General features: G+C 37.1%; 2 protein-coding genes across 2 annotated transcripts in view; one reads left to right on the top strand and one right to left on the bottom strand.

Annotated features, from left to right (window-relative positions):
• Window positions 1-19,855, bottom strand: part of LOC145978391 (28S rRNA (uridine-N(3))-methyltransferase) — a 47,035-nt gene extending 27,180 nt beyond the window's left edge. The window contains exon 1 of the mRNA XM_083111007.1: window positions 19,805-19,855. The gene's annotated coding sequence lies outside the window, so the exon portion shown is untranslated. The remainder of the gene's footprint in view (window positions 1-19,804) is intronic.
• RabX4 (RAS oncogene family member RabX4) overlaps window positions 12,770-25,912 on the top strand; it is a 34,568-nt gene continuing 21,425 nt past the window's right edge. Inside the window, exon 1 of the mRNA XM_083111010.1 lies at window positions 12,770-12,902. Coding sequence (XP_082967136.1) covers window positions 12,779-12,902 — 124 coding nt within the window. The 5' untranslated portion in view covers window positions 12,770-12,778. The remainder of the gene's footprint in view (window positions 12,903-25,912) is intronic.

Genomic DNA, 25,912 nt, shown 5'->3' with positions numbered 1-25,912 from the left:
TAATTGGCCCTCCACAGTGGTGTAGTGTTAATGTTGTCACCTTGTAATCAAGGAGTCCCAGGTACGATACTCAGTGGAGGCCCATAGTGGTTCGGATTGCACTTTAAACTGTAGGTTCAGTCCTGATTAGCCTATTTGTGCATAAAGTGGACTTTTCAACCTGCCAATCACCATTCTCTCTTTTCTACCTTTACTTTTATACTATATTAAATGGAGCCATAGAAATCTAAAGAAAGAAGCGCCATTATGGTGCAAGTATTGTTTCTAGTACTTTGTAGACAGTCTGTGAAAATTACCTCAATTTATATTATTATTAAGAATATGGATGTGTGACTGAACAATAACAATTGTTTCCTTTATGGTTGTATGTATCTATACGTATATATATATGTTAAATGGGCCCATTTGTTATGTTGAATGTTGACAGAGGCCTAAAGTATGCTGGTGTTGATAATCACCAGGTATAAATGTATCCTTCACCAAAAATGTTGTTTTAAAACTAGGAAGTAATGGAGTTTAGTTAGTGAAATTAGTGAAATGAAAATGTTGACCCTTAGAAATTGAATATATCATGTAAAGGCCTAGATTTTGTGATATGTGTTGATGGGGTTCTATTTTATGACAAGCTCATGAAAATGATTGTAATCATTTAATAATTACTGTAATATCAGTAATTTCTGTTATAACTGGAAATTATGAATGTTGAAATGTATAATAGATTAATGTTATTCAAAAGGACCAACATGTGCATATATATATATATCATTTGCATACTGATGCTCTGATGACACTAAAGTATAAGGCCTAAGAATAACTTAGACACTTCTATACAACGGCATATATATGAGATTAACTTTGATTACTATAAACATTCAAAGGACTTGAAATATTCGTATTTTTGCTTACTACGAAACAACGCAATGTTGACAACATATCACACATTTTAGCAAGTAAAGATGAAGGCACAAAAGAGGGAATTAGTGGGGAAACATATTTGTGAGGTTAAAGCTGTACTTAACTTAAATATATTGTAATTGTTACTTGGATATATCATCCATGTAGGAATAATGTATGCTAGAGATTCATTTTTCATTATTATGTTGTACTGAACATTATTTTGGTCGAGTTCTGATTGTGTAATGATATTCACAACGGGATCAAAACAAAACATTTAGAATACTGGAAATGACTGTGGAAGTAAGTTTTAAGTTTGGATAGACAAAGTTTGCACTTTTGAAAGTTGCAGAAAGTATTAATTTATGAGAAATTTTGTTGTAAAAAGTGTTTACGTAAGTGACTTACTTTTCAGTCTCCATTGTCTTTTTTCATGGAAAACATTGTATATATTTCCAGGAGAGAGAAAAGGTGTAAAACACTGAATGCAATTTTATAACACTTTCCCAGCATGCATAATCTTTGTAGATGATAGCAACATATTGCTCACTGGGAAACACATATGTAAGGATAAAATAATTATCCACAATAATTATTATAATAATAATTAGAACATGCCTGTTCAGTGTACACTTACAGAATGAATGCAATCAGATTTATGTAGAAAATGTGTATGCATAATTATTTATTGAGATTTACACAATCAGAACTTTGTCTACTATTTTTAACATATGTAAGGTTTTGAAGTTCCTGTATGATTTTTAATGGTCTGTCAGATACCACTCGCAAACTTGATCGAGATATAATTTGCTCATATTATCGAACTCAATCACATTTCATAACTTTTCATTTATTACATTTTGAAGAAACAACTTTAGGTAAAAAGGTTGTTTCTTTATCAAGCTGAACCCTATTTGCTGGAAGCGTAGGGTTTTTTTTTACATTGGTTTAGAGATAATTTTAAAATTTCTTATTGGGGAATGTAGAGCTAGAGATATTTGCACAAAACATGTGAGTGAAGAGAAGGAAGAATGAAAAAATAAACCTCTGTTAAAAAAATGAAAACAATAGTTGGAATAGTCGAAGTGGGAAGTTAGAATGTAGTGCTTCCTTTTCCCATAAGAAATGATACCAATCCACTTAAGTGTTAAGCATGGGTTAGCTTCTACAACGTTAATGAGGGTTAAGTAAACATAAAATGCTGTAATAATATTGCGTTTAAGCGAGAGATATATTTGGTAATATTTCTGCTCATTCTTTATTTTTGATGTGCCAGTTGTACGGGACAGATTTGGTTTCATATTTATCAAATGAAAAGTTTAGTTGAAAATGCTGTTATGCTCATTATACTTCTTGAATGTAATAAGTTGAACACAGAACACTAAAAATGGGTGTTCAAGAAAAGATGGAAGAAAAGTGAGAATATTTTGTGCATGTGATCTTATAACATGTAGACTTTATATTACATTTTTTGGCTGTAATGTTAAAGGAAGTGCTCCCCTGTGTTATGCACCACGCCATGAAGGCGTATAGGGGGTGTGGGGTTAGGGCCCCACACTTTCTTGATCACTGCTGAAGCTGGGGGTGATGTGATCAGCGCCAAACCCCTGACTGCCTTTATCCTCCAGAGTTTGCTCCAGGTACCCACTATACGATGCTGGGTGGACGCTGGAGCCGCTTGAACAGTTGAAAAAATCCCGGTTCTCCCCTGCCGGGGATCAAACAGGTTGTTAGATGCCCTAACGACTGAGCTACCGTGGCTACTGTTAAAGGAATGTTAAAGGAAATCTGAAAATTCACAAAACTTAATGAGAGATTGGTGTTGGATATCATGAACAAGTACTTAATGCTTAAGGGTTGTATGGATATGGGCTTGTGTCAGAAATGATTATTTTTAAAAATATTGCTTGTTTCAAAGAGTACCATGGTGCTATTTTTGAAAATAGTAATCAGCAAGTTGGAAGGTGGTTAACAGAAAGGTTGCTGTCAAATGTTAGTTTACCCCTGTAGGAAGGGGGAAGGGAAGAAGTAAGACCCACAGTTTTTGGATCACTTTGCCACTTATGTTGTGATGCATTGGTCAGGCAATTATGATAACATGTAGACTTGAGGGCCTCCCCGATGGCATAGTGATAATGTCACCTTGATCAAGGGGTCAAGGGTTTGATACCTGGTGGAGGCACATTGCATAGCGGTTCAGATCCCACTTTAAACTGTAGGTCCAGTCCCAATTAGCCTTTCTATGCATAAAGTGGACTTACCATTCAAATGTAGACTTGATATTACATTTTCTTTTTTGCTGTAATGCTCCACCTATTTCTCAATTTCAGTGTAGCCAACTTAATACAGTGGACAACACAATTCAGTGATTTCTGTGTCATTCAGTTTGGCATTTACCAGTCATAACTATACCTAGAAATTTTAGTTGCAGGTCTGTGCAGCTCTTTAGAATTCCCCCAGAGTACTTAGGCTAATCTATACATGGAGTGAATGCACGATTTTTGTAATATTTGTTCATTGGTACATTACTTTTCCACCTCTGATGATGATGATGAGGTTAGATAAAGTGTGAATACAATGAAAATGTCTTTCTCTGGCTGGTACTTGAACCTGGAACTTTTTAGATCAGGAGTGTGACTGCTAAGGTGGCACTATTTCTAACACTGCATTAATCAACATAATCGTGAATGAACTAGAGCTGCATCAGCTTTTCTGGGCCCATGTTGATATAACCTGCTTTCTTTCTCTACACACGAAGAATCCGTTCATAAATTTTGCCCCTTATTTTCTCAACACCCTATATCGGCATTGTTCAGAATCACCCTGTATTAATTAATACTACAACTAGTTCCAGTTATCATCCTGCACCGTGGTCATGTGGTCTAAGGCACGCTTTGGGCTCCGGCTACGGGTTTGAGTCTCCTGGGGTAAGCGTAACAAATTTTCTCCTGAGATTTCGGCCTGTGTATGGGACACTTTGCCACCCACCATCGTGAGGAATTTGGGGAGCTACAAATAAGTAGCATAACCTGGTTATGGAGACCTAGAACATGACTGGGGGATCTTCATGCTGACCACACATTACCCCATAACTGGTTGGATCATCTCCCACCTCGGCAGGTGGGAGTGAGGCCGTCAGTCAGTAGGTAAGCCCTGGCCCTCATGGACTGTTGCGCCACGGGTTATTTTTTAGGTACAGTTATGATTACTCAAAAATAACTATTGCTTAAAATTGTGTTACAAGTAACTCATTACTTCTGGAAATGACATGAAATACTAATAGCTGTCAAGCTCTCTTGTCAAATCTTCACCTCCCCCCATTTTTGGGAGGGCAAGGGTAAACGAAAACACCCCAATCACATTCTCCAAAGGATCATTAGCAGACAACAGATTCATATGACTTTTGTTGCGTTTGTCCTCCATTCGTACAGCAAGAGACTCAACCCTCTGATTCTAAACATAGAATTTAGAATGTAAATGTAAAATATTAAAAAAAAAAAACTAATATGTTACTGATCCAACCCAATGATTCAGCAAAATCCTTAAACAGATGGTGTCAATGTGTGCTTGGGAAGTGACCAAGCTAGAATTAACTAAAAATTTGTGATAAACTATGTGATAGAGCTTCCTTAGGGGTCTCTTTCTTATCATATCTTATCATTATTGTCCTTCACTTTGCATACATATCTTTTAAGTATAAATGTTTTCATTAAGGAAGGAATCTAAGTCATTTCTTTGCTTTGATCTGTGAAATAATGTAATGTGAAAGTTACAGTGGTCAGCAATAGTCTGTAGTTCAAATTGAATTCACATTCTTGAAACTTGAATAGATGGATAAGCATATAATGATAAAAAAAATATAGTATTTCACGTCACGACACTATGTCGTAGACATATTAAAAACATATAACATGACAACAGTTTTTTCCTCCGAATTTTCAGATCGACCTCGATTCTTCTTCAAGTATGGAAGAAAAGAATAAGACATTAAAACATGATTAAAATGGGTTAAAAAGTATAAAAACTTGTCTTGACCATGTCTCGAAAGTGATCAGTCATGTCACCTCTGAATTGGCTGATCGCTTTGGAGACATGGTCAAGTTTTTATACTTTTTATCCTCTTTAAACATGTTTTAATGTCTTGTTCTTTCGGCCATCCCTAAAGAAGGATCGAGGTTAATCCAAAAATTCAAGAGAAGAAACAAGGTACGTACTCTTATTTTATCTCAGTTTTTAACATGTATTCATGACTTTCTGCTGCTATAGAATATGATGTTTATGCTAACCTAATTGTTTCGTGCTCCTGTTATTGAAGTTTATTTTATGTGTAAATTAAATATATTCAGAGGCATAGCAAGGGGTGGACAAAGTGAGAAACCAGATCTGGAGCATCTAAAATAGCAAAGCAGAATAGATGGGTTACTGATGAAATATTTGAAAACAAATGTAAGGGAAAGTGTTTTAATGTACAGTGGTGGATTATTAGGGCCTCACAACAATGGATCAACATGATAATTATTGGATCTTGAGAGAAAATTACAATCAAGGCTTCTTAATTTTTGCATAAGATAGAAAAAATGAATCAACTCTAAGAAACAAACTACAAAAAACACTATTTTAATCCTGTTAATACATAATTAGTCATTTTTAATTCTATTATCGTTATTATTATTTAAATTTGATATCTTGCTGACATATGTTCGAAGATTTTGTATCGATTCACATTAATTTAAATAATGGATGGGGCCTCACATAATCTCGGCCAGGGCCGCTCAATATGTTGCTATGCCAATGAATATACATATTTCAATGCTACTTTCTGCCATATTTTACACTTCATATTTTTATACTTTTGAAATGTGTTCATATTTAAAATTTAAATATGACAATCACCTAAATAGGATTTTTTGATAATCCAAATGATGCTCCCGTAAAATGCTACAAATGTCGTTTCCATATTTTAACTGACTTTGCTCTTTATTAATAGACCTTTTTTAGTTTATTTAATTCACATAGACACACATACATTTGAAGATATATAGATCATGTTTATTGTTTAAACTTACTGGTATCCAATCACACTGTGAATTTATAACTTTTAATTTAGTGGTAGTACAAATGCATGTAATTGATGTAAAGAAAGCCATATGTAGTATTTTTATTGTAACAAATGGGCATTAGTGATCTGTCTAGTCAATAGAAATAGTGCAAAAAGAAACAAACTAAGGTCATTACAGTAAGTGTAGTTGTAGTGAGAACTTTTATATTATTTTGAGAAATATGTGAATAACATCATAGTATACACGTATTGTTAATTTTTAATTTTATTTAATTTTTTATAGCATAGCTAATTAAATTTTTAAATCTCATATTGTTCATCTTTTAATATATTTATACCACAAAGATATTAATATTTAGTGTTAATTAACATGTTAGTTTAGGAGTACACTTATCAGGTCTGTGGTTTATCAAATATACACTCTGTACATGGCATTGTGTAGTCCTGGTAATGCATATGATGCTGTTAGAAAGTACATAATGAACAGAATGTACTTATTATTGTAAGCAGAAAAAAACGTTAGTTTTTTTGTGACATTTCAAAATTATAAATCATTTATTAACACATTGCAGATTGGTTCTGCAGGTGGTGATGTTGTTTGTTCATTATTACATCCATTTTTAATGTGAACGATTGTGGGTTTCAAAAACTGAGTGAAGATTTTTTTTTTTGTATTCCTATAATAAAACTAACTTCGAGCTTCCGTGAAAAACTTTTGTTAATCATAAAATATTGTATAGAAATCTTAAAACTTGTTCTGTGTGTAAGGTGGATCAATCCATTGTGATCAAGTGTTTATATTTCCCTGTTTGGACAAGATTTAAATTAATATATTAGAAGGAAGCCATTTTGAATTGTAAAAATTAATGTAACACTAATGCTGGTACATTTTTCATTATAATTCAATGTGACAAAATTTTAATATTGAATTGAGGAAAGTTGAATGTCAAATAATACTTTATTGAGTGTATATTTTTATAGATAATTGTAAAAAAAAAAGATAAATAAATACATGTATACTATTAATGTTATTGATGACTTTCACATTCATATTTCCTTGTTATGTCTCCTATTTTTCCTCTGTATAGAGTTTGGGTAATCAAGTGCATCTACCTGATGGGAGGTAGTAAATATATACATGTAGCTCAAAACTTGATTAATGTAGTCATCTCATTAATTTATACATACACCAGTTCTCATAGGCTTCTAGTCTTAAAGAAAATCCACATGTTTGAAAATAGTTCCTGCGAGTACTTGCAAGTGTGTGTAGCAAAATAAATTAAAAGATTTTTGTACTTTTAATATTATTTCACACAATGCGCATTTACTATCCCTCCTAACCTTCCAAAATATGTGTAGCATCTACATTGCCTACTCCCCCCCCCCTTCCTGTAATTATGTCATACTGTATTAGGAATGTGAGAGATAAATTGGTACTCTATCGGTATCGGCCGATATAGGCATATTGGTTATCGGTAAAATTACTGGTCCAATATATCTATAAATATCTCATAATATTCTGCCATTTTGTTACATTTTTTATGGATGTAAACATGTTATCTCCATGCCCTACCTTATTCAAAAAGTAAATGTCTAAATATGCAGCTTCTTTTGCAATAAAGTCATCTTGTAATCTACATTTATTAAGGAGGTCAATGGACCGTTGAGAGCCTTCAAGAGCCATTCTGAATTTTATTTATTATTATTTATTTTATATCGGATCGGTAAATTTTATATCAGTACTTTATTGATATCGGCCAAAATTTCATATCGGTCCATCCCTATACTGTATTGATTACTATTATTATTTGCAAGGCATTTCGGGAAGGAGGGATTCAATTACCCTTAAAAGCCTCCCAGAACGGCCTTGTGAGAGTGAACCCCGTCCAGAGACTGTGGCAGCAGTGTATTGACAGCAGAGGTGACTACTTTGAAGTGAAGAGGCACCATTAGTTGATAAGTTCAATATATAATTTTCTGTAGCGATAGTCCCAGAACCTTTCCAACAAAATGTAGGTTCCTGGCAATGCTAGAATTTCCATGCCAAGCTTTTTTTTTTCGCAAGGAAAGAGAAGCGCTTGGCTCTTTCTGAAAAAGATTCATTTGGACTAACATGTTCGCCCCCTCTGAAATTATTAATAGTGTTCTCTTAACTTTTTAATGGGAAAAAAAAATGCCCAGGAACATTGAACAGCCAAGCTCAATTCGTGGGTTCAATTATTTTTTTTCTAAATTTAAATTTATTTATTTTATGAGGATAATATTCAGCCTGAGTCTGTTCTGCTACCTCACTTAACTTGTGGAATTTCTGATATATGGTTGTAATATTAATACATTATAATATACAAATTTATGATTTATCTACAGGCTACTATTAGTAAATACATGTGACAGATGTTATACAAATAAAATTAAAAATTGTGAAAAATGCAAATGGAAAGGAGGAAAAGCATACAGAATGCATCGTAGTGCCTGAAAATAATCTCTGCTCACATAAAAGAAAATTTTGTACTTCTTCTCGAAAGTGTCCTATTTTTAGATATAATTGACATGCTCATAGGTAAGGCATTCCAGATTTTTACTCCCACAAATGAACACCAAGAGTGATAAACCTGGGTGCTGCAGTGTGAGAGGTTAAATTTGGAATTGGTTCTTGTATGGTAGTTGTATATGCTGGTGTGAGGGACCAGAGGCGGAATCACGAATTTTTGTCGGGGGGGGGGGGGGCAAGTACCAGGATAAACGCACCAATAATAATAATAACAAAAACATTCATAATGGCATTTATATATATCCTATATATATTATAATTTGTTAAAACACTAAAATCACTGGCGTTGTGTAACGACAACCGCGTCTACGTCTGTCCTTGACCAGCCCTGAAGATGACTCCGTGAAGGAGTCGAAAGCTTGAAAGAACTCCGAAGTGTTTTTTATCGTGCTGTTAGTGTGTGATTTTAGTGTTTTAACAAATATGTTGCTGGCACGTGACGTAAGAAGTTTTCTACAATCATATATATTATAATGTTATAATAATATATAATAATAATAACAAAAACAATAATATTATTTCTACTGGTACTAGTGGTGGTAGTAGTATCAAAGACGTTATCATCATCTTAAATTACAAAAAAAGGGTTAAAAGTCGGTGCTAAAGCATTTGTTTGGAACAAACTATGTGTAATATTTTTTCAACACCGTCAATTTCACATTAGCTAATAATGGAAAACAAGCACACAAACTGTATTCTTGAATGTCAGAAAATGAATGATAAATGCATTCCGAATATAATTCTTTTTCTACATAAAACATGTATAACTTTCACGTACAACATATATTTTACACATATGCAACATGGAGCGACATAAAATAAGAAAACACACATGCAACATGCTAACAATAAATTATGTACGTATTCTAAGTTAATTCAATACATATATTATACAATACACATTATTTAAATACATAGAAAACAAATACATTGTGAGCGGAGCGAGCAAGAAAATTATTAGATCCAACTTTTGCAAATAAAAGCAATATTGATTTAATAGGGTGCCAATAATTTCACTGGACGCCATCGCATTTTCTCTTCCTCATGGGTACTTGGGGGAAACCCTGGGGGGTAAAGGCGGTCAGGGACGTGATGATCACATCACCCCCACTCACGACCGGATCAAGAAAGTGTGGGGCGTTACCCCCACACCCCCTATATGCCTTCATGACGTGATGCTAAGCACAGGGGAGCACTTTACTTTTTACATTTTTTAAAAAAAATTTAGATCATTCGGCACCCATGGCCGACTCCCACCGGCCCCTAGCTACGGCTCTGAACTTGAGAAGAAATTGGTGAGCGAAGCGAGCAAGAAAATTTTACGAAATGTATTTTTATTTGCATAAAATTTTAAATCGAAAGGCGTAATTGCTCCTCTGTGCCCCCTTGGCCGTCAATGTTTCCCGCCCCCCAGAATTGACTTCCGTCGAAGTTTGGAGGGGGCAATGCCCCCCCCCCCTGTGGTTGCGCCACTGTGAGGGATCAACATGCCAGCCAGATATGAAGGCTTGCTTGATTTAATAATTTTATAAATGAGGGTGTATAGTCGCCTACGGTACATATTAAGGATATAATTATTTATGCAAGGTAAAGTATTTTGACATTTTCGAATTTTTACTTGCAAAGTTTTAGTTATTCTACTGCAGTACAGTACATCAGAATAGTCTAGAAGTTGATATATAAGCGTTTCAAATAATCATTGGTTTGTGATGATAATAGTTTGTTATATTGGTGCAAATATTGTACGATCAACCATTTGGAAAAACGAACCTCACTATAATGCCTATGACTTGTTTTGTTTAATATCTGAAATAAGAGCCGGGATGGACTAGTCAGTAGGGCGTCTGACTGCTATGTGGGAGACCCGGGTTCGATTCCCGGGATAAGTGATCTAAGATCGGAATTTTCCGGCCTTGTCCACGCATAACATGGCCCTGGGGCTCACCCTTCTTCAGATCGACGGGTACCTGGGGGTTCAGGCGGCCGGAGCGTGGTGCTGATCATATCTCCTCCAAAATAACAGAGATCGAGAATGTGTGGGGCCCTATCACTTGAATGTGCTTTCATGGCACGGTGATATATGCACGGGGAACTTTATCTTTACCTATCTGAAATAGTACACATAACCGTGCTTGCTTCGCAGATGAAAAAATATTCTCGGCAATAACCGACCATTTATGGATGAAACTTAGTAGGCGGCATTTTTTGTAACTGGCGCCCAGGTCATGTCAGATACTGGAACAAGGAAGGAGACCGCCCAGTCAGTGTATTTCTTCACTGCTGTCTCCGCCGTGTCTGCCGGGGCGAATACTTTTCTATTCGAAACGACGATAGCAGACAGGAGGAAGTGTTGCCAACCAATTACTTATGAAAATGTCCTTGGAACACATAAATTTGAATTTATCCAGGATTTTCTATCTCAGAGGCCGTGACTTTGTATTGAAGAGGGTGTAAGAAAGAATTTAGAGCAAAAAGCGGTTTTTATAGTAAGATAATCTGTGTAAAATAAACTGTAAGCCTAAGTGTAACTCTACTTCAAAAAATAATAATAACGATGACTCTAAATTGGGCCTTTGTAAAAACTTTTAGGGGTTAATGAGGAAATTTTGTGGTGTGTGGATAAATCACTGATAATAAACACTCAAGCTATTGCTAATATTTTCCGTCTTGAGTAACGTGTGATCCATTTTAAAAGTGCTCTGATTTATATAACCACAAAACTTTAGAAATATGCATTCATTTATGCCCTAAAAATTACCACAAGATGATCTAAAAAAAAACTTACTTTCTTTTGCAGTAAAGTATCCTACGCAACTTAGTATTGATCCTATGAAGAGATAAAATATGTACTGATGTAATGTTTTTAATCATATCATCATTGACCTTCAATTTCTTTAGTCCAGACAAAATATAATCCGAGGGAGCCAAGTCAGGACTGTATGGAGGGCAACGCAGAACGTCCTGCTTCAATTTCACGTGTGAGGACTCACGTTGTCACGAAAAAAAAAACGTGCCCAAGAGTAAGTTTGTGTGTGTTCCTTCAATTTCATCTACGCGTAATTATCAATTCTTTACATGATTAGCCTAAAATGGAAGAAAAGCAACGTGAAATATAAACGACTCCACCAACAACTCCTTTCCCTTTGGGGCAGGTTTCCTAAAATAAAAGATCGTTGAATGTAGGAAAAGATTGCAACATATAGGAATAAGGCATACTTCCTTAACAAAATTTCTGCTCAAAAAATCGAATACGTAGCATCAATTAAGTCAATGAACGACCTTGGATTCGATTTCCGGTGGGGACATAAGTATTTTCATGCTTTGAAACCGATAGCGTAATCCCGATTAACCTAGCTGTGAATGAAATGCCAAGGCTTTTGAAGTAAGTCTATGCATCCTCGTATTCAACGTTCACCTTTAGCAGCAAGGTCAACGTCTGGTACAGTTTGGAGACTTTTTGCTCCGAGTGGGAACTCTGCCAGAAAATCCCAATCCACTCATGTGACTGGGCTCCAGGCAGTCTGCTGCTACAGGTGGCTCAATGAGACATATATCTCGAAAGGAGTTTGCGCCGAGCATACAGTGTTTCCAAATGGCATGAGTAAAAATTTTCTAAACAACTAAGAAGATGGAGCTGAAAAATCACTTTCAAGGAAAGATGATTACAACTTTCTTCCACACCGGGGAAAATGGATTCGAATGTTGTGCAAGGTTGCCTACACATTGGGCGCAGTGTAGGTCGATTGATTGACAATGTAAGGGACAATGAGTATCCTATAGAAATGACAGTATGAGCCAGTACACTAGTACAAACCTCCACGCCTGAGCTAGAAATGTAAACCGTAAAATAATTATTTTTTACCGTTCCGAACAAACTGTCCTCCTTCATTTTGACTAATGTGTGGTGCAGTGCTCGAAATGGGAGGAAGGATCAAAACGCCGAAAAAGTACCGACCGATATCGGTAAATAAAATTCAACCGATACATCGGCACCGGTATCCGCTTAGCCCTACTAAATATAAATTTTAAATAAGATTGTAGCAAATAACCAATGGTTAGAGTGTTTTCGAAATTGTGGAAAAAGCAACTAAAATGCGAAGAAACGCGTAATTGGCAATAAGATAAAGACTGTCTACACTAAGAGGGAAATCTTGGGATTTCCTTTTCGAGAAAGAACCATGCCTGGTTCGAAAAGAGCTAAGTTGGCAACGCTGCGAGTGCCCGATCGATCAGGCCCGAACCGTGGCGCGAACGGGAGTGGCAACAGCTCCAACATGGCGCTGGACTTCGCAGCAACGTACAAAGTGCTCGTCCTGGGAGACTCCAACGTTGGCAAGACGTGCATCGTCCACAGATACTGTGACGAGAGGTACTACGACACTTACATCTCCACAATAGGTGAGTCCTGGTCCAGCGCCTTTAGCACCATCTGTTCCCTTGATTCTGTCTCATCTCAGCACTCATCAGCTGTTGATCTTTTGTTGACAAAACGCAGATCGCATTCTATAGAGCGACTGCTTGTTCTGGGCACGTAATCTCTCCCATAATGAAAATTTCACTGTTTTTTTTTTATTTCTAGGTCATATCTGGGACTATCGTTAATCGTGTGACAATAAGACGGTTTAAATTATCTATTATGTTATATAACGTCGCGTGCTTTTACCCATAAGCCAACCGCGACTATGGGTATTAAAAGGCATTTAGCCGCACTTCTTCAAAGATTCGAACCCTGCACTTCTAGTTCTGGCGTCCTATACAATGCAGCCTTTCATTTAAAGTCCATTATACAAACTCACAGATTCCTATTAATCTCGCGATCGCGAGAAAACAGACATTAATTTATACTGACATTTCCTTGTAGAGCCTACCAGATAACGCATAGGGTAAATCTGTCACCTTCTAATCAAAGGTTACCAGTTTAAATCCCGACTGGAGACACCTTACACAGTGACTAGGATACTACTATAAACTGTAGGTCCAGTATCGATTAGCCTATGAGAATACAGTTCACTTAAAAACTAAATTCTTCAACTCTTTGCTATTTCCTTACACATATATCAATAAACTCTACACACATAAACAAAGGGAACTCAGAACAATGAATGAATTATATAGGGTGACCCAAAAAGGTAACTCAAATACATTGATAACAACACTTGGGCCTCCTATAAAAATGAATGCTTAGTGGTTTAAAAAAACGACTAGAAAAGGCAAATGACCACGTCCAAGCTTTGCAGAAGTGGGTTTTGACCTTGCATGTGATAAAATTAAACGACACGCAGTGAGAATATATACGTTCACTGACTGAAATGCTTTAATTTGCTCAATGCTTTAATATTAGAGATGGACGATAGAATAAGAAAAAAATCAAATGTAATTTCAGTCTATAATAATAATACACACACGAATTACATTTACCATGTATAAGCATATACGAATGCTTGTATAATGCAGGTCAATTGAATAACAACAATCACATTAAAATTAATTGTTTACTAGCTAATTTAAAAAATTGTTCTCTCATAGCTTTCATATTGTGAAGTGCGTCCATGTGCATCACGTCGAAATGCTTAGAAAATTAAAGAATTTCTTCCAATGAAGAAACAAAAGTTCTTATGGATATTAATTTTAATTTGCAAATATTTAAAAATATACTATTAGTCTCTTCCTGTTAGGTTTTCTCTTTCGCATATAAGCATAAACAAATTTTAAAGCCGATCGTATTCTTTTATATGGCAGCCTCTCACCATGTATACAGAGCTGCTGGACATTGTTAACAGTTTTCTGTTAATGGCAAATTGACTAATCGTGATCATATATACTGGAGTGAGCTAGTACTAGGCTGCTCCCTATCCAGCTAATTTCATATTTCTATCTCAAGTAGTTTCTGTGATATCGTTAGTTAACTGACACAACCGTCAGATACTTTCAACATTACCCTGAGAATAGCAAAGAGCAATCGAATATTCTTAAATATATATTTTATGCAACTACCTTGCGTGGTGCAGAGGCCTTCCAGAAATTGATCTCGGCTCCAAAAAGGTCGGCAGCGAATAAGTGGCCTTCAAAACTCTGACGTAATAAAACCAATCGATACTTTGAAGTTTGGTTAAAGTTGTAAAAACCTATGACGGGCGCCAATAACCTCGACGTTGTCTCTTTTGTGGAGCCACTCGTGCGTGAACCTAAGAAGGCTCCTATCCTAGTCGTATCGCAACCCGCAAATCTCTACACTTCTTTCGGTTGCATATCGTTCAGGATACTAAGAAATTCACGCGCTTATTTTGCACCCTGATTCCGTTGTCAAGACCGGGAGTTGAAAATATACCTTAATTTAATGATACTTAATTCTTAGAAAGCCAAATTACAGTGAAATTAGCGACACGAATTACTAACCTCTCTGAGGTAAATCTGATTTTCTAATCCTAGAATATCACATTCAAAGTTTCTATAAAAGCCTATTTTCTGCTAATATAGAATCGGGAGAGGATCTTCAGTTTAAAATGAGATTCGAAGCACCGCCTAAAGTTCTTCCACGTGTAGTCGAACCTGGGACCCCTTGATTACAAGGTCACTACGATAGCCATACAAGTTCGGATAAGCCCCTAAAAATTACATTCGACAATATAAAATAAAAGTATTGAAGTCTATCGATTACTCCAGAATGTGTAAAGAATAAAATAACGGAAACAATATGGTTATTGCAATGTTGCTGTGCGGTAAGGTTTTAATTGTAAGGCATGCGCACGAAAGACGAGAGTATATAATCTGTGGTCTTTCACGAGTGATACGAACAAAGCATAATTGCGTGAAATATTGACTTTCCGAGGCAGTGGCGACTGCAAATAGGGGCCTAGCAAAGAAGAAAAATCTAGACAAATTACTGCGCTTTTAGTCCATATATGCATTTTGTGTGGTATTCAGGGCCCCATAAAATATTACCCCGGCAGGCGCCGCCGCCACTGTTTCGAGATTTCTTGGAAGTTGTGAGAGGAGAACTAACTGCCGTAAGTACGTAGTATAAGATAAATCAAATTTTATTTATGATTGTTAATATCCCAGCTATTAAAATGAACAAACTAAAGAAATATCGATAATTTACATATGTTCTATATAATGTTGAATCAATCAGCAAATTCAATTTTACCATTTTCCATAAATACGTAAGGTTTTAGATAGTTTATTCACGGTCTCGGAGCTTGAATTGCTAGCAAAGAAAATTGCAAGCAAACAAAATTATACGGGCAGCACATTTCACCAAAACCTTCTGCCTCCCCGATGGCGTTGTGGTAACGTAGTCGCATTGTACTCAAGGGGTCCCAGGTTAGATACCCGTGGAGACACATAATGGTTCGGATTCCACTTTAAACTGTAGGTCCAATCCCGATAAGCCTTTCTGTGCATAAAGTGAACTTGAAACACAACCCAAATCATAAAGTCTCTGCATGTTTTGTAAGACGAATTCAAAGAACTAAGTACGGAGAGGAGATAAGTAATCCCTGCTTTCGGCATTTTAAAATATGCCAGTATAAAATGAAATCGCACATATATAATGGTCTGTACTAGAATACTGGGATGGAGACAAGCAACGGAGGGGGGCGGGGAGTATTCATAGACATCTGAAATCATGGACGCCCACAGAAACTTTTCCGAGAGGGGCCAGAACCGATAAGATTTTGTGTCAAATGGGATGTAAAGTTTACGTGCTATTTTAGTTTAAGGAAGAGAGAGAAAAGGAGAGATATGAACGACACGATAGAAAAGAGAAGAAAGCTGAAGATGTTAGAGAGAGGGAGAGGGAGGAGGAAGGAGAAGAAAAGGAAATGGAGATAAATAAAGAAGAGGGAGAGAGTGAAATAGAGAGGAAGAAGAAAGCGAGAGAAATAAATTAACAAGATTTAGGGAGGGAGAGAAAGAAAGTGTGAAGAGAATAAGGAAGTGTGTGAAACAGAAAGAAAGAGATATGATCAAGAAGAGAAGTAAGCACGAACAAAGCAATGCTAAAACTGAAAAAGAAATAAGTTGGCAATTTCTCCATATTCCAGTAAGGGGAAGGGGGACAAGTGACCTTCTTGATCATCCCTGAAGGCGCCCTTGCCTGAAACCTCTAAAACGAACAGTCACAAACAGAAGTGAAAACACGCGCAACGAATTAGTGACGTCGATCCTCAAACCTAAGCAGCAAATTCTCAGAGCGAAACGAGGAAAGTTTTCTTATCAAATTTGTAACTGGGTCTAGCAACGAGATTCGTCCACGATATTCCACATCCTTAACCCGTTCCACTTTAAAAGTGACCCTGTGACATTAGGGGAAAATCGATCATGCACTTGCATGCACCCAGTACGCCTTTCATATGCGATTTCTCTACGTAAAGAGAGCGCACACAACAACCAAGTACAAGTGTACCACATACACCTTGTTACCAATATTTAAAAAAAATTCGTGAAATGAAATATTAAATAATGGACTAATTGTGAATAGTGGGCAAATAACAGTCATGGAAACTATGAAATTAAGGTAAAATAAGAGTAGTGAAACTTTCGAAACAAACGCAACAATCGCTTCCCAGCTTATTTTCTACAGGGTGGTTATAAAGCCTGATGAACAACACACTTTCTTGATGCAAAACGTACCTTACATGTCCGCCACAAGTCTGAACAAACTTTTCAACTTGGTACCTTGAATCCTATTCATAATGTGGGGATACAGAGAAGCTGTTGCAGCGGTTAGCATTTCCAGGAAATGATATAGATCCATGATTTTCATAGCATGCATCTCAGATTTCAAACTTTGCCATATGACAAAGATCATGGGGTTGAGGTCAGGCGACTGTGGTGCCCTTTCCACACGATCTCTTGTCCAGATGTTTCTGCTTTTCTCTCGACACGTTAATTATTTCTCATGCAGCACACACAAGCAAGCAACGTCCAAGTTTCGTATGTGTGATGCAACGTAACGTAACCAAGACATTGTAACTTCTTGTAAATATAACTAAAAAATGTGTACTGTGTGGGTCCGAGGGCGGTAACATAACGGTATGTGTTGTGTATCTCTATTCCAGCAGTGGAGCTGTTCTACATTTCGCAGTGGCGTCGCCAGAAAACTACATTCAGGGCTCAAGAGAGAACAAAATATTTTCAGGTACACTCTGCTTCCGGTGGGCTAAAACTATTTAAGGTGAGCCCTCGCTCACCCGCTGGTTACACCCCTGACATTTCGACAACGGGTTTCTTAAAACTAACACACCATCAAGTTCAGCACAAGGCGATGTGGGAATTGTTGCGAGAAATTATTTTTTTTTTTCCGGCACTTCTAATAAATATTTCGAGCAAGACGTTTTGCGTCAAGCGTGAGGGGAACATAAGGGTTTGAAAAAGAGCGTGCAGAGGCAACAGGGTGCTCCTAAACTTACCACGTCACATTCTTTACGGTTTCACATTTAAGGTTCGACTGGACCTTTGGCAGCCGTAAGGGCGATTTTCTTCATATTTTCCTCTTCATTCGAAAATCCACTGTGATATTGCAAAATATGAAAAATTACATACACTTAGAATTCCTTCTCGAGCATTGACGTGAGTTTTCGTGTAGTTTGCTTCCGCTGTTATCTAGATATTCTGAAAAGTTTCGCGATTACGTTAGCCTATTAAATTATTGAATAGGACTATTAATTAATGAAACTAAAACAAGATATATGAGAATGTCCAGATCGCCAGCCAGACGAAACTCTCTGGCTGTGAATGTAGGTACATATCACTTTGAGGGAGTACCCACTTTTACTTACCTTGGAGCTCTTCTACATAACAACATAGAAGAAGAAGAGATTGTTAACCAAAGGATACAGGCTGGAAATAGACAGTATTATGCACATATAGAATTATTTAAGTCAAAAAACCTCTCTAGGAACACAAAATTAAGACTGTATAGGACACTTATTAGACCAGTTATAGCATATGGTGCAGAATCTTGGAAACTTACATCTAAAGCAGAAAGCAAGGTAATGTGTTTTGAAAGGAAGATATTACGTAAGATCTTTGGCCCCGTTAGGAATGAAGATGGATCCTATAGAATTAGGAATAATATGGAGTTAGAAGGATTGATTCAATATGAACATGTGGTGAGATATATAAAATCTCAACGCTTAAGATGGGCAGGACATCTGATGAGAATGGAAGAGGATAGGCTACCACGCCTGGTATTCAATCAGAAATTGTGGGGAACAAGGCCAAAAGGAAGACCGAGGGGAAGATGGATCGATGCGGTTGAGGAAGATTTGAGAAGGATGAATATACGCAATTGGAAAAATGTAGCTCAAGATAGAACGAGGTGGAGGAAGATTGTTTGGGATGCCAGAACCCACCAAGGGCTGTAGAGCAAAAGAAGAAGAAGAAGATTAAATTATTGATAATATCTAGATAACAGTAAAAGAAAACTACACGAAAATTCACGTCAATGCACTAGAAGGAATTCTAAGCTGATGTAATTTTTCATATTTTGCAATAACAAAGAGGTTTTCTGAATGGAGAGGAAAATTTGAAAAAAATCGATCTTAAGGCTGCCAAAGGTTCAATCGAGCCTTAAGATATTGTCCAAATGAAAATTCACTATTGCGGAGACGGTCGTGTTAGAATCTGAGAATGATAGATGCCTCGATCTCTAGGTGAAGAACACGAATATGCCATTCAAAATGTCTCCAGTAACGATATATGTACAAATACACATTTTCAACATTGTGTGGACCGCAACGAAACTCATAGCAGTGTCAGGACATCACTTGAGGTTTAGGAGGGACTGGAAATGTCAAAAAATGAGAGCAAGTCACCAAATTGTGTCATGATAACTGCCGTAAATTTAGTTTTTGAATTGAAATTGTTAAAACTGTTAGATATTTCGGATGACTCTGTCTTCCATTGCATTTGAGCGAAATCGATCAAAGATTTCAAGATGGCGCACTAAAAGTCGATTTTGGGGCGCACCAAATGCTACTGATATTTTCAAATATCTGTATAGACTACAGATCATGGAGCTAACATGATTGAGGAGGTTAAGAGGGCACAATTCACCTATTTTCTGACCAAGCCAACTGTCACAAAATTAGAGTTTTGAGACGAAATCTTTATTGCAGCCGGGTACTTGGTATTAGTCTAGTGTTTCTGAGATTCCATTTGAGCCAAATCAGCCAATGTGTAACTTGGCGGGCTGGAGATATTTGTGACGCATAATTTTATCGTTTGTACACACGACACGGAAAAAGTCTTGTTTTTACATAATTACTAAGATTAAATAAAAGTTCGTTACTTACCATGTTCGTGAGATTGTAGGACTCATATACCACTGCTTCATGCCCCTTCACCTGAAATGAAGTAAAAGGGATGACATCAGCACAAAGGATATTTATAAACCAAACAGCAAAGCAAACAAGATCATACAAGCAAAGACCACAATTAGCTTAGTTTAAGAAATGGCATTTTGTTTTTCTATGCAAGCTACAAAGTAAATAGATATGTGCCCGGTAGGACTTGAATATACGACCGGTATATGATTTTATGTACGAGGTGTGACAAAAATTAGACGATCATATATTGGACTCTGAGAGTGAGGTGCTTCCGACTTTGAAATCAGATTCTTCTTCCCTTTTATGCAGTTACTCATCTGTGGTGCCACTGTTTCCATTCTCTTCTGTTCCTGAGCATCTGTCTCGTCTCTTGCAACGTCTTCTCTTCTTTCCTTCTCATTGCTTCAATCATGCTCTCTCCTTGGTCTACCGCTATGCATTCTTCTTCCTGGACTTGCTCCATGAAACTGCTTAGTTTCCGTTCCTTCGCGATTGTACATGACTAAACTAAGAAAAACTACGACTTCTTATTTTCTCCTTTGTTTTCATTCCTTACTCTGCCTCCTCGTGTTCCCTTCCTATCTTTAGATAACACTTTATTTCTGCTGTAGTTATATTGCTAATGTCCTTTCTTTCGTTGCCAGCTTTCACTTGCATATAGTGGTATTGCAACAACTATTCTATATCTTGGAATCTGGTCTTAGCTCTCATGTCTCCAAATTTGAAATCAGTGAACGTACAGTTAGAAGTTACCGTACAATTTACAAAACTCTGGCGCGTTCATGACGTCACCTCTCTGTTGTGTATTAAGTGCAGACATACTCATACGTGTAACATACACGTACATACAGGCCTTTGTACAGTATTGATACGTATAAGAAAACTTTCAAATTTAAATTTGAATATTTTATCATGCTTAAAGACATACATAGGTTAAAATTGCAGTTGTGTGCACGTACCATACATATATTTTAAAAATGAATCATTAAAATTACATTAATTAGGTTAACTGTGCAATAATAGTTAATCTTTAAAAATGGCCATGGGCATTATTTTACGAAAGTTGGGTGGCAGCGGAAATTAACGGTCTTGGGAAACATTTTACAGTGTAGGGAATATACGCCCCCTTTCCTGCCGTTTTCCATTTCGATATTGTTTCTTCGCATTTATTCACTCGCTACTTTATCAGTTGTTACCTATCTCGCAGTTACTTCACCAACCAATCAGAATCCTGAAGGCAGGAATTCCCGTCGTTGCTCTGCCCATCCGTTAATAAACATTTACGGAGACCCGGGGCCGCTGCGTGCAAATCTGTTCCTAATTATATTATCTGATCGGAATTTATGTCTTCCTGTCGCAACACGAAACGACACGTCCAGATTTAACGGCAATGACCCTGGTTCGATAGCATGGAAGCACTGATACGGATTCAAGCAACGCACGGGGGGGGAATGAAAGACTGAGCTGTAACTCATGTTATTATGTCCGTACGCGGTGGAAATGCATCGTTAAATCCCCACGTCGGAAGGGATAGCGGTTCCACATATTTCACTTCATTGAAAAATTCAATAGTAATCACTTCCGTGACGTAACATCCTAATAAGAACCAATGCCTACCCTGTCATATGGCAGGAACTTCGTTAAGAGGGACCTGGGGACAATGGTCCCAATAAAACTTCCACGTGTTGCCCGAAATTGTCCGCGATTTAGAGAATAAATTACATTAGTATTAAAATACATGCCAAATTATTTACTTCGAAAACTTAGCAAGTATATATCAAAAGCGGTTTCATCTTTCTAGCTATTGTAATTATTGGGATACAGATTAAGTTGAATATTAACGTAATAACGTGTAACTTGCAAGTATTCGACAAATTGTTAATGTGTATTCTTTTCATTTCATAAAGACTGACCCGTGACTACACACTTCCTGTTCATATCTTGTGGAAATATTGAAATTCCAACTTGTTGTTCATGTGTGTGTGTGTGTATATATATATACACACAACTATATATATATATATATTTATATATATATATATATATATTGATAAGGGACTCTGAAACCAAAAGCTACTACTATTTATTAATAAAACTTAGCATGGCACATACATATATTATGTAGAAAATAATATATAATTTATAATACAGTCTATACACAGAGAGAGAGATAGAGAGAGAGAGTTATGTATTCAAATTTTTCCACTCTCCAAATACATCAGACTACCTGCATCCCTGTTGTATAGTATTTTCTTCATTTGGGCGGTAGACTGTACGCACTACATAATTTTATTTTATGTAAATATGCATTTTCTCTTCGTAACAATATAACTGTCATTTCTTTCCTTCTATTATATTGTTTATATCTGTATACACGGAAGATACCGGGCCGAAAGGATTTGTCTACTCTCTTCTATTGAACAGCATACCTCCCCAATAAGGGAGAATCCAACTTGAAAGGATACTGATCCTCCGATGGGTCGTGTTTGTAACGTCGTTTCAAGTATTCGGGATATTCTCGTTGAACGTGCCGATTTTGCCTTCCACAGATAGATTTCTAATTTTCGTAGCTGTGTTTCTAATGTGTTGTGTTTGTCTTGTGCAGGTCGCTTTACAACCTTACACTTTTACTTTTTGCCAACGGGCTTTTCCACCCTTGTTTTAACCTTTTTACGCTTAGGTAAGGGGATATTTCCCCGTATACATTGAAGGGTTCAAAATAGCCTAAAGAGCCGATGCACCAAAAACTTTTAATTCAATCAATCAAGTCGTCAAAAACACAATGCTACCGAAATATATATCATTATTATTGCATGAAATTCCGAATTATTCTTTGGCTAATCATAATATAATTTTCTTTGAAGATGTTGACTTGCCCCAATTCTAATGTCTGTGTCCACCAGACTAAGGTTTACGCATCTTGACGTGTAGAACCGAGTATGTATGCTGACTCACACCCCAAGTTTGCGCCTGTCGTCGGGTGATGCGTGGTAGAGTCCTGCATGGAGACGATTTCGCTCGAGCGCAAATAGTTTGCACGGACGACGCTAGGTAGCATACGGAATTGAGAACTTCTTCGCTCGAGTGAATAACGCTCGAACAGGCACTCGAAGCCCATGTCTGTGGTTGTGGGCCCTCAAACATGGATCTTGAAGTGAAAGATGCAGTGAAATTGAAACTAAAGTGAACATATTCATCATTTCAATGTTAAAATGCAGTTTGGTCTATCTTACCACTACACAGTGACACATGAAATACGAGTAGATGATTGTGGGCTGAAGCTACCAATATTTTACATATATGTGTCTACGATTATTGTCACATTAAAATTATATTCCATTGTATACGCTCGAGGGTGATACTCGAACGAGTACAAGCGATCGAAAGTGGTCCCATGCAGGACTCTAATGTGTGGTCAGCGTCAGTGTTGGAACATGAAGGGAAATTTCCCTTTATGAAGGGAAATTCGAACTAAATTTTGAACAAAATGGGATGAAAAATACCAAAATTCCATGGAAATTTTAGGACGCCAAACTCAAAAATAGTACAGATTATGTACTATTTATTACTATTATTTTTAAAGGTTTTTAATGAAGGAAAAACAGTGCAAAAAGGGAAATTTTGCCTCTTGGAAAGGGAAATTATGCCCTCAGATTATGGCAACACTGGTCAGCGTATCGTGTCCCGTCGCCGTTGTTTCCTGGCTTTCAAAGTCGTTTACATTTCTTTCAAGTACTCCGCGATTGACTTCACAATGCTGGATAAACACAGATTTTGTAGTTGACACCATATATATATATATATATATACGATTTCTCATATTTTAACGTCTCTGTGTAGACTGCATTGCAAAGCCTACGGAATGAACGCCATAAGAGTGTCGCAGCAACACTTGCGCCTACTGTTAGGTAGAGCCAATGTGGCACGTAAATAGTTTTATGACAACGATAACTACAGTTTTTCAATTGAAATTATCATCGTCGTTAGATTCTTGGGAGGACTGGCCCGGTATTGCGTTTAATTGAAATTGTTCCAAACGTTCAAGATGGTAGGCTTTAAATCTCACTTTACAAAGGTTTTGAAAAACACTTATTGCGGTTGATGGGCGGAAGAGAAATTTCTCATTCTCAATTTTGGAGATCGTTCTGCACAATTGCAAAGAAGGGAGATGCGTGAATAAAAGCGTCATCAAAGTGAAATATAACTTGGAAACCCAACCGCCTTGACCGAGTGCTTAAAGGGATTTATTGCGCAGTTTTCATCCAGTCGCGACCATAACTCTCCCAGTGTAAAAGGAGCCATACGGAACGCAACTATTTTCCATCCACCGTAAGAACGAAGTCAATGTAAACCAACGTACGTGACTTGTGAGAGGGTCGTGGTGTTATTTTGCCCATGAATACGTTGACATTGGTCGTAGCTGCACAGCTCGGTGTGTTAGAAAAAATTGGTTACCATAGATTAACGCAGAATTGATTAAGCTAAATTTTGGTGTACTATCCGAAGAAATTCAAATTGGAGAAGGACTACAACAAGGGGATAGCCTCTCCACACTGCTGTTTAACATAAGTTTGGAACATGTAATTAGAAAGATTGAAATAAATCCTGGAAGAACAATCTTAAATAGGACAATACAATACCTTGCATTTGCTGATGACGGTGCCTTACTAAGCAGATCATCAAAAGCACTAGAAGATGCCCTGAAACAATTCCAACAAGGTGGACATGAGATTGGACTGGAAATAAACCAGGATAAGACAAAATACATGATAACAACAAGAAACAAGATCAGATATCAAACTATAAATGAGTTCGAAACACACAGCCAAAAGTTTGAGCGAGTTGGAAATTTCAAATATCTAGGTTCAACAATAACAGAAGATAATAACATTGCCGAACAGGTAAAAACAAGAATAACAGCAGATAACAGATGCTACCATGTATTTGGAAATGTTTTAAAGTCCTCACAAGTGAACCGAAAGCTGAAACTAAGACTGTATAGAACCATAATGAGACCAATAGTGATGTATGGGTCGGAAATCTGGTGTCTGACAAGAAAGGAAGAAGAAAGACTAGATATATGGGAGAGGAAGGTTTTACGTAAGATATATGGACCAATCAATGAACATGGCATCTGGAGAATTAGGACAAACGAAGAACTAGCAACACTTTACCAGAACCCAAGTATAACAAGTGAAATAAGATCCAAACGCCTTAGCTGGCTGGTACACGTAGAAAGGATGCAACCAGACAGAGCGGTACATAAGATCTACCAAGGGAAACAGGAAGGCAAGAGGAGTGTTGGTAGACCCAGGAAGAGATGGCTCGACCAGGCAGAAGAAGACCTCAAACGAATGGGTATAAGAGGATGGAGAACTAGAGCGAAGAACCGAGATGAGTGGGCAGCTATCACCAAGGAGGCCAAGGCCCTGCATGGGCTGTAGAGCCGCGGAGTAAGTAAGTAAATTTTGGTGTAACTCGTTTTTATGTAAGTCTATTGGTATCTATAATTTTTAATCCGATTGAAGGTTTATGTTTAACTAAATGGTTAGCGCTCTCGCATTTGATGCTAGCGGTCTCAAGTTTGATTTATGACTAAACATTCAGCATTCACTGTGTGGCCAATTGGGAGAAGGTACTGGCAAATAAGAATAACTGGGCTCCGGTATATAGAAAAGAGCGGCGATCGGACTCAGTGAAAAGCTGCTTGGCAGGCCTTCGGACTTAATGAGATGTTGTGTCAATGAGTTCTAGTTTATTTAATGCCATTGCAGACAATCAAGAAGTGTACACACAACTATTTTCAACTATAGTATTATCAAACGGACGGCCAGCTGAGTTTATCTATTTCCGTGCGTTTTCTCAAACAATCAAGAATATCGACTGTCAAGTGACAGTCCCAGGATACAAAGGCTCGAGTGAGTGCGCGTCCATTATATTTCCTTGTATTAATTTGCAATTTTATACGATACAGAGTGGTATTGCAGTATTTATAGTGGCAAATTGACGAGTGGTAAATACTTTGGCATCTAGAACAAAGAGCGATCGTCCTCTCTAGGACAATTTCTCTAATCA

The sequence above is a fragment of the Lepisma saccharinum genome, chromosome 24 (genome assembly GCF_977018435.1).
Source record: "Lepisma saccharinum chromosome 24, izLepSacc3.1, whole genome shotgun sequence".
Taxonomy (NCBI): Eukaryota; Metazoa; Arthropoda; class Insecta; order Zygentoma; family Lepismatidae; genus Lepisma; species Lepisma saccharinum.
This window is presented reverse-complemented; position numbering and strand designations above follow the sequence as displayed.